The 10752-nt window shown below is 31.4% G+C and overlaps 1 protein-coding gene across 1 annotated transcript; it reads right to left on the reverse strand.

Annotated features, from left to right (window-relative positions):
* Positions 1-496: 496 nt before the first annotated feature.
* Positions 497-6745, reverse strand: LOC111406832 (probable calcium-binding protein CML30). The gene is made up of 3 exons (XM_023036200.1): positions 6474-6745; positions 842-1108; positions 497-587 (listed from the first exon to the last, which is right to left on the reverse strand). The coding sequence occupies exons 1-3, from the start codon at positions 6743-6745 to the stop codon at positions 497-499; spliced, it is 630 nt and encodes a 209-aa protein (XP_022891968.1).
* Between the last annotated feature and the right edge of the window lie 4007 nt (positions 6746-10752).

The raw sequence follows: 10752 nt of genomic DNA on the forward strand, positions 1-10752 counted from the left end.
AGGGAATCAGGTGCTGAAAAATTGGATTTCGGATCTTGTAAGCCTCCTGAAAATTTCAGATGTGGATTGTGTAAGAGGTTTCTTTCACAGAGATCGCCTTGGAGTTCTAGACATGGGGATATCCCCGTTGCTGCTGCCATTCTTTCATGCCGTCATGTATTTCATGCAGAGTGCTTGGAGCAAACAACAATAAAGGTACACAATTGACCCGCCATGCCCATTTAGTTTAAGGTTGAAAAGGAAAATTCCCCAGATCAAGTTGAGGAGTTATTTTACTCAAGGCTTAAACATTTTCGTGAAGATGGGCCATCCAAGCCTTGGAGCTATTCACAAGAAGGAGATTGTGTTGAACAGGCTTTGCATTCACCTACTCACAACAATCCATTTAACCAAAATCGATTCAGGCCAAATCTTTCCTTCGAAGGGCAATTCTATTAGGGAATTCCGAGGGAAATTGTGGAAAAGTGGCTCTTATTCGACCCAATTATTTGTCGGATCAGTGGATCATGGAGCTGCTGGATCTTCGTAGACTAGTGACAACAGCTGGTTCCAGATGAAGTACAGCACTAATATACTGTATTTCTAAGCTGGCTCCAGTATGAAACATGATCAAATATAAGCTTCTGTATTTCTACATGTTTCCTAATTTTAAGTGAAAAAGATTATTATTTTTATATTATTTTATTGACACCACACATTTAGAAGAATACAATTTCTGCATGGCTAATGAAAAGTTCAATCTTTTTATTTGGTGGTTCAAGATTATGTGTCTTGCCCAAATGACAAAAGGAGATGAAAAATTAGCCTTCAACAAAGACATTTCTCCATGAATTTCACAAACTCATAAAAATCAATTACTCCATCACCATTACCATCAAAAGCTGTGATCATTCTTCTGCATTGTTCCAATTCACATCCTTCCTTTAGGCCAAGGCTGCACAGAACTCTTTGCAGTTCATTAGCATCAATAAAACCATCTTTTTTATCATCGAAAACATCAAAAGATTCCTTAATCTCTTGCAAACTTGGCTCTTCATTAAACAATGCTGCAAACTCGTCTATGCTAAAACTCTCGTCCCCTCCATCTTCTGCATACTCTATACCGAGTCTAGTCATCAACATATATAACTCTGTAATGTGAAAGTTTTCGCCGTTTGAGGCCTCGGAAGTTCTTGATTCTTTATTAGATGGATTGGATTTCCTCCAAAGGTTCCATTTGGTGGGAAAAAACCTTGGAAAAGTTTGGAGAAAGAAATGGACACTTGAAAAAAAATCCTTAATGTCCCACCAAAGAACTTTAAAGAGTATAACTATCAAAGATGAAGTGGTGTTTTTTTGTGTCAATCCCATCTTGAAACCAATGAAATTTCTTGTCTCTCTTGGGGTGTGTGTGGGGGTGGGGGGCTGCAAATGGTGGGTGGAGGCTTATGTGTATATATATTTGTGTGATTTCTCTACATCTGATCATCTTATTTATACTATGGAAAAAGGTTGTCTCTGAATGTGTCAGACAAGAAATTTAGGGTTTCGTCTTTGTGCGTTGATCCCACAAAATTTCGAGGAAATTTGAACGATGCAACACGGAAAAAAGTTAAAGAACAATTATGTCTCCAGAGATGACAAGAAAATGTAAAGAAGTTTCTTGGAAATGTTTTTGCTTTTTTCATATTGAAAAGGACACTATGAAGTTCTGATATTTAAAATACTAAGTATGTTTCAATGACTTCACGTTGAAGTATAAATCTAGTTAGAAATTGAGTATAATTCACAATTTCTCGCTCAAATTGGACGAAAAAGTAGTTTCTCTTTTATTGTGCAGTAATTGGTGTAGCACGGCATTTCACATTTAGGTGCTTTAATTGGCATGACCTAAAATTTTTAGTGGGATGGGTTAGCTAATACCTAACAATAACTTTTCTGATAAAATTTAGGGAAAAATTGGAATGCCATTGTTTTACTTTTATTATTTGCAAATTACTTTTGCTTATTTTTAATTATACATTTAATATAATATTTTTCGCATTTCTTCATAATTTTTCCTGCCTTTTAAGAACATGTTAAAAAAACTTTTTTCTTCAAATAATCACTTCTCAAACAATATTTATCAAAGAAGCGCGCCTATGCAACGTTTTGAAAAAGTAAGATAAGTTTGGAATACTTTTAAAAAATTTTGGTTTTTGAATTATTAATTAATTTGGTGCAACTACTCTCCCTTACCAGTGGATAGCAAGGCAATCTAGTGATCTTTCATTAGAATTAGTTTTCACCCTCCAAATAAGTGACCCTAAATGGTAGTTGAAATTTCTTATTCCCTTCAGTATTGGTGTGTGACCTAGTCTACCATATTCTACCACATTCGTAATTTGATTTAATTCAGTCATGAAAAATCATTGGATTCTTAGGGTCCGTTTGATTGTAAAAATGGAATTTGGGTGGAAAGGAAACGAATTCCAAAAAATTGAATTGTTTATAAATTATTTTTCTGGGAATCGTAAATTATTATGTTTGATTAGTATAATTTTTCACGTGGAAAAGGTTGAAATAAAAGTGTTTTTTGGTGTTCGTTTGTCTTTGTTTTACATGAAAATTATCAATTAAAGAGATAAATTTTACTGGTATTGGGGATGAAATTTGTTTCCATTGCAAAAAAAAAATAAAAAAATTCAAGAAAATCATCTATCTTTCGGTGTTCGTTTAACTTTGTTTTACATGGAAATTTTCAATTAAAGGAAAGTATTTTTTTTTACAGTAGATACTATCACATTCTCATCATTACGACCAATTTCCTTATTTTCAATGTAATGTAAATAGGGAAAAGTATTATGGTCTGAAAATGATGCCTCACATAATCAATATGATTAATAAAAAGATGGAAATCTAATTATTCTATAGAATTTTATTATTATTCACTCCTGCAATTAATTATGCATCCAAATCAAAGCAACAAATTTTTTGCATGGAGATTATAGGGAGAGCAAGAGTGTGTTGCATTCAATATGAAATTCTGATCCAACAACTCTCCCCCAGACCACGTCCAAATTGTTAATTTTATTATTTCAATGAACGAACATATGAATAATGCAATCTTCACAATATTTCATCCATCTTGAGAACCATAGCTAGTCCATAATTACGGCTCCAATTTCAAATTCTAAAGGGCTTTCATTCCAAATTTCGTCTTCTTCAATTATATGACATCATTCTAACTGAAAGAAACAACTCAGTCTATATTAAAATCAAGAACCATTTTTCAAAAAAATAAAAAAATTAAAAATTAAATAAGAATAGATTCCATATACAGGAGCCATAAAAGAAGATTAAAAGATTAGATTGTTAGGCAGCACATGCAAAGAACACACAAGCAGATTGCTTAGTCAGAGAGAAGGGGGAATATCAATAAATCAAGAGACATAGATATAATTGTCTATTTTCTGTGTAGCATAGTGTTTGATTCATCGGTATCATCACATCAAATCTCTTCAACAAAGATCACAACTACACAGAAAATTGTAAGAGACAGAGAATAAATTATGTTCGGTGAGAGAATTCATTCTGGTCTCCCCTCTTGATATGAATTAGGGTTTTAGTATGTGGTATAATAAATGATTTGACCATACCGAGAATATGTTATATTTATAACGAAAATGATCTTCTAAACACCAGTGCTTAACTTATGCTTCACCAATTAAATGATGTGTCATGTCACTGTTGTTTATATTCACCAATTAAATGGTGTATCACGTCCTCAGTGCTTAACATAAACTAAGCATCAGTAATTAGGAGATCATTCTTGATATTTATAACATATATTAAGCAAGTCCTAAAGCTATTGGATAGAGCCCACAACAATAAATAAGTCAAGTCCATCCCGTTATGACACAATAAGTAATACATTATGTACCTGTTACTCAATAATATATGTCCATAATATATTTGATTTACACAAATTGAGTAAATTAATAATAATTCTGTTAGTCCATATAAAATATTCTAACATAGTCATCAAATTTATATACCTAAGGAATTAGGTTATCTTGGAATTGTCACATTATTACATAACAAATTTAGGTCATGGAGCACCGAAAAATTGTTAAAGAAAAATCCTCTCCTAGAAGGACAAGAAAAGGTGAAGAAGTTTCTTAGAATTAATAATTTATTTTTCATGTTGAAAAGGTTTCTATGAAATTTCCAATGCTTTAATCCTACGTATCTTTTGATGACTTCATGTCGAAGCATAAACCTAGTTAGATAATTGTTAAGATCAAATTGGTCTCTAACAAACTTTTTTCCTTTCTCTAATTTTTACTGTAAAAAATTATAAATAAAAAATTGGGTAATTACTAATTAGACATGATTAGTCTTGATTACTGGGCTGTGTCATCGGTAAAATAACTCTCGGCCGTTACACTTTACAATAACTTGTCTTTGGGGGAGAGAAAAATTAAAATTTGAAAAAATTAATTATCCATCCATAATATATTCAATTTTGAGAGTAAAACAATCCATATTAATTTAAAATAGAACATAGAAACATCAAATTCAGCTACAAGGCCCAAAACTTGGACAAGTAGTTAGTTATTTTAATTCTTGTAATCTAATTAGGCTAAAAATTTGGACAATTTTTTTTTAAAAAAAATTCAATTTGAACTAAAAGTTCTAACTGACTAATCGAACCGAATCGAATCGAACCGATTTGTGTGGTTCAATTCGGTTTAGAAATCAGAATGGATTAATTTGGGTTGAAATTCACCCAAACCGACTAATTTGATTTTGGTTTTGATTTCAATTTTGAGTAGAAACCAATCCAAATCAAACCACGCCCATGTCTAATTGCAACCTTAGTTTAAGCGGCATCAATATGATATTAAATAATAAGTGAAATTAAATAATTTATTTTCACCTTTCATTTAGCCTATAATCTAGCGTTACTTAAAATGAGAATACAATCCCAGTCGAGCTATATAGGAGTACTTTTTTAACAATCATTGTCCTTGCCTCTCTTTAGCTATTTCATTTGCATCTTTTGTTTCTAATTGGGTGGTGTTTCCCTCTCCACATACATTTTATATTTAGTTGTGAAAAATGTCATGTGTATTTGAGTGAGCAAATCCTTATTTTGAGAAACAACTGAAAAAGGTGAATTTGAACATATTTTTTGTTCAAAAAAATCAATAGCTAAAACTGGTCGAACTGTATCCTGGCCACCAATTTTCATTTAATTTGCCGATTTATCGGGTCTTGTACTACCTTATGTATATAAGGTTTTTAGGTTGCAACATGAACGAGCTATGGAGCGGCTCTCGGATTTCACGATTGAACTGGTTGGTCTAATCCAATTTTAACAATATTAGTTGATTCTTCAAACTAGAGAACATTTTATATTTAAAGAGTCTTTGGAAAATATTCTTAAATCCTTATTTTGTTAAATAAGAATTTTTCATAGTTGCTTGATAGGCTCAGAAGATAGGAAAGATTAAAATAGATCCAATAAATAAGGCTGAAATATTTATGAATTTGAAAATTAATATATAATAAACAAAAAGGCATGATTTAATTAGTATTAATGTATTTTTGAAAATAAATGTATGTAAAGAAGTTGAAAAAAAAAAAAAGAAGAAAAAAAAGGCGGTACAGATGCTAATTACCACATTACTCTATCTATTCCATTTATATAAGCTTAAGAAATTTTATTTAATACTGTTGAAAAGGCAATTTTTGCTAAAAACTTTTCTAGTTTACCCTTATATAAATTTTTGTACAATTTCAAGATTAAGTGGGGAAAATTTGGTTATAATTAGACAAATTAAATAGAGGTATATTAGTAAACCAACAAAACAAAACATTCTCAATAAAGAAACATGACTATATAATTGGGACAAAAAAATAAGAAAAGTCGGCTTATATAAATAAGACGGAGGGAGTAGAAATTATTGTGGCATAGTGGCGTTTATTGAGTGGGCAAATGTACAAGTAGTTCAATTTAGCATTGTTGACAAATGACAATTACCAGTTCTAATGCGCATAAGTTCGAAAATAAAATTATAAAATAACTGAAAAAGAGAAGAAAAAAGAAGGACGTACGAAAACACACGTAACTTGTCGGATTTTCGCGGGCGAGTACAATCCGAAAGCATTTTTTTGATTTTGCATTCGGCCAATATGGTCAAACTTTTGGTATCAAAATTCTATTGTTTAGGGGTTTATTTTAATGTTTTTCTGTTTTTATAGTTAATTTTAGGATATTTTCGTCATTTTTGTAGTTTTTAATTTTATTTATATTTGTCTACCGAATTAGGATTTTGATTAGATTAAGATTTGTTTTGAGTCTTTATATATTTTGTTAAGGATTGAAAATGCTATAGTCCTTTTTAAATTAATAACAATTCAATTTTCCTATTGAAACCATCTCTTTTTGCTTCGAAAACATCGAAAGTTTTCTAACTTCTTACAAACTGGGCTCTTCATCAATTTACATCGAAAACATCGAAAGTTTTCTAACTTCTTGCAAACCGGGCTCTTTATCAAAGAGCACTGAAAACTCGTCCACACCGCCGTCTTTTCCATCTTCTGCACACACTATATTCAGCCTATCCATCACCATATTCAGCTCCGTGTTCTGAAAGTTTACGTTGATTGAGGTCTCTGTAATTTTTGATTCTTTATTTGATTGTTCACCGTTAGATGTCCGGACACAGGAGTGGGCATGGATCACGTGACCCCCAAACGTTTTATGCTTTTGTTTCATTTTTCGAAATCATTATGAGATGTCAAATGAAATCGAAATATTGCATTTTTGAAATCATTTTGAAGTGTTCACGACTTAATTTTCTACATTGTTAATGGTGGTTGAAACGACTAACTGTAACAAATGTTACAGTTTGTAAAAATAGGTCATTTCAAACTAATATTTCGAAAATTTCGATAGCATGCTAACATTAAAAATTTTCCAACGATCGTACGCTAGCCGAATCCACAAATTGCCTACATCATCTTGAAACTATTTCGAGAACTACATCATAGACATACTGAATGATCCAAATAGATATAAGAAATAGTTTACAATGTGTCAAACATGCTTCTTTAAACGAGACGTATAACTCGTATTTTCTTTAAAAAATTTTATTATTATTATATTTGCGATACAGAGTTTCAATATAATTTACATAATTTTATTAAATTTTTTTACATGGGATATGACATCAAATATTTTTGAAATCTTACTCCGAACAAGTCATACCCACGTCAATTTTTTGATGTAAAATTACATGGGGTATATTTTTTTGGATGTAAATTTTCAAATAAAAAATTCTTCACGACTTTTTTGTAAGTTTGATTGTGTCCATCTAACTTCAAGTATCTGCATCTGCCTTTGAATGATGCTTCTTGTTTGATTTCTATCATCTCGTCGATGTCGTCATTACAACATCCTGATATTTATACAATAAACCTAAGGGATTAGCCAATTAGGTTATCTTTTAAGGTGTCTGTGTGTGAATCATGAGTATCGGAAGTTTAGGATTTGATGCCACAAATTTTCAAGGAAACTGAATTTTTGTCAATGGAATACCGAGAAATTGTTAAAGAAACACTATCCATCTTTTTGGGAGGCAGTGTGGACGTGGACAGTCGGCCGAAACACGTACATAGGAAGGAGGTAAAATTCAATTAACCAGTGTTGGACGGGGGCGGCTGTGGGCGGCCCCGTCTTTGAACTTGGACTTCACCTTGGCTGTCCAGCAGGGTAGAGTAAAATTATATGGAACTTTCTTGGAAATATTTTTTTTTTTTTGTTAAAAAGGTTTCTATGAAATTTCTATGACATTTAAGCCGCGTTTGGCTTAATTAAATTCTATTTCATTTTTCTCTATTTTTTATTTTTAATATTACAATTTTCTATAAAATAATATTACATGTAAACCGAAAATTTTTCATTCTTTTTCAACTACTCATTTTTCAAAGAAACACTATTCCACCTATTTTCATTTTAAAAAAAGGGGGCCAAACGATGGCTAATATTAATAAGTTTGTTTCTATGACTTCATGTTGAAGTATAATACTTGTCGTCTTCTTTCTCAGACAGACCTTTTTTATTTTTTTATTTTATTTTATTTTGTACTAATTACTGTGGCATGGTGACAATTTTTTTTAGTGGGGAGAAGCGCAATGCTAGTGATGTACTTTCGGTGAGGCACATATTTAGGTCTCCTAGTTGACACGACTGTAAGTTAGCTGAAAAATAATTTTTCTAGCTCTTGTTCCAGCTTCATTTTTTAATTAAAATACATTTTTCAACGTTAATTTGTTATTATTTCAATCCTACATTTTTCAATAAAATAATATTACACATAAATTAAAATTTTTTCCTTATTTTTATAATACACATTCTCCATCATAGCACCATTTCAAGATGTATATTTTTTTTTTAAGAAAAATGGGGCTCAAACAACCCCTAATAAAAATTGATCCCTATGTGCATTGTCGATTTTGGTGTTCGATATATAACTTCTATGAAGTTTTGCTAGTTAATAACATAAATGGTCATTGGACTTCATAAAAAGTTTTATTGGGGTCATTAAATTTTAAAAATCACCCAGATTATCACTGAACTTTGCAAAAGAATTTCACGGAATCATTAAACTTTGCAAAAGGTTTTCATGGGATTACTGAATTTCAAATATCATCCATTCATCACTGAATTTCGGAAATTTTGAAAATCTTTTGCAAAATTCAGTGCTCTAGTGAATTTTTTTTTTCAAAATTTAGTGATGAATAGATTTATTTTTAAAGTTCAGTGACCCCGTATAAACATTTTATAAAGTTCAATGATGAATTGGGTGATTTTTAAAATTCAGTGACTCCGTGAATTTTTTTACAAAGTTCAGTGGCTATTTGGATTATTAACCCTTAGTCTAGCACATTCTCTTCTTAGTGCTCGTAGAACTATCAGGGACAGACTTCAACTCTGCACAAGAGGAGTCCTTGTGATGTGATCCAAGGGAGACCACAAATTACCAAGAATTTGATGATTGAGTGGAAGAGCCTAAAGCTAAGTTCGAGAACTTGAAGGGTTAATAAAGCCACGTAAATTACTTGTTCGAGTTATGGAGTTCAAAAGGATGGAGTGTGCAAGCCAAAGTACAAGTTTCATGTTGGGGCCGAATTTCGAAACAATTTGGATCAATTTGGTAGAAGCGGTGAAAGGAGTAGTCCAATGGACAATTATGCGAATCGGACAATTATGCGGTCGCATAGTTGTCCAAGCTATGCTACTGCATAGCAGTGAGCAGCGAGCTTTGGAGGCTAAAACACATGAACTACGCAACTGCATAGGGGACTACCATGCGCTCCATTGTCCACTCTGGCAATGAAAATTTTCCTTTTTTCGCAAATCTTTTGTTTTGACTAGAACTCTTTTTTTTTTTTTTTTTTTTGGTATTTTTTTTTTTTTTGTAATAATTACTGTGGCAGGGTGACATTTTTTGAGTGGGAAGAAACGCAATCCTAGTGATGCACTTTCGGTGAGGCTCACATTTAGGTCTCCTAGCTGAAAAAGAATTTTTCTATCCTTTGTTTGAGCTCAATTTTTTCCATCAAAATACATTCTTCAATAGTAATTTAACATTATTTCAATCACACATTTTTCAATAAAATAATATTACACGTAGATCTAAAATTTTTCTTTATTTTTTAATCACATATTCTCCATTATGACACTATTTCAAAATGTATTTTTTTTAAAAGAAAAATGGGGCTCAAACAACCCCCAATAAAAATTGATCCCTAAGTGCATCGTCGATTTCGGTGTTCGATATATAACTTCTATGAAGTTTTGCTAGTTAATAACCTAAATGATCATTGAACTTTGCAAAAAAATTTATGGGATCATTGAACTTTAAAAATCATTCAGATTATCACTGAACTTTGCAAAAGGTCTTCACGGGATCATTGAACTTTACAAAAGGTTTCTATGGGATTATGAATTTAAAAATCATCCATTCATCACTGAACTTTGGAAACCTTTTGCAAAATTCAGTGATTCCATGTAAAATTTTTTCAAAGTTTAGTGGTGAATGGAGTTATTTTTAAAGTTCAGTGATCCCGTATAAACATTTTGTAAAGTTTAATGATGATTTGTATGATTTTTAAAGTTCAGAAACTCCGTGAATTTTTTTGCAAAGTTTAGTGACCATTTGAATTATTAACCCAAGTTTGCCTTAGTCTAGCACATTCTCTTCTTAGTGCTCGTAGAAATATCAGGGACAGACTTCGAATCTGCATGAGATATTTAAATTGAAACGTAATTGTCTTGACTTACCGACCTACTGATTATATTTAATGAAAATAGTGCATGAACTAATGGAATGTACCAATGCAATTTAAATAACAAGTGGGATACGACGTGCATACACTATAAATTAACCATGACAATTTTTTATTTGTTTGTTAATTAAGCCATAATCAGAACTCATTTAAATATAGAAGTTACACTTTTTCTTATTTTATTGTCAAAATTAGTTGATAAGGCCATTGTAAAGAAAAATGGGAGAAATGATGTTTTGAATTTACGTACAAAGTATTTTAATATGTAAATGTATGATTAAAAGTGAATATGAAAAATAAAGAATTTTAATTTATCGACTGGTAATTATGTTCAAGTGCTAATTTTTAATTGATTAGGATAGGATCCGAGGAAGCATAGCTGTTTACGCACCATTATGTATTGTTAGCAGAAAATAAGAATAGTTAATGACG

The sequence above is a fragment of the Olea europaea genome, chromosome 12 (assembly GCF_002742605.1).
Source record: "Olea europaea var. sylvestris chromosome 12, O_europaea_v1, whole genome shotgun sequence".
In the NCBI taxonomy this organism is placed as follows: Eukaryota; Viridiplantae; Streptophyta; class Magnoliopsida; order Lamiales; family Oleaceae; genus Olea; species Olea europaea.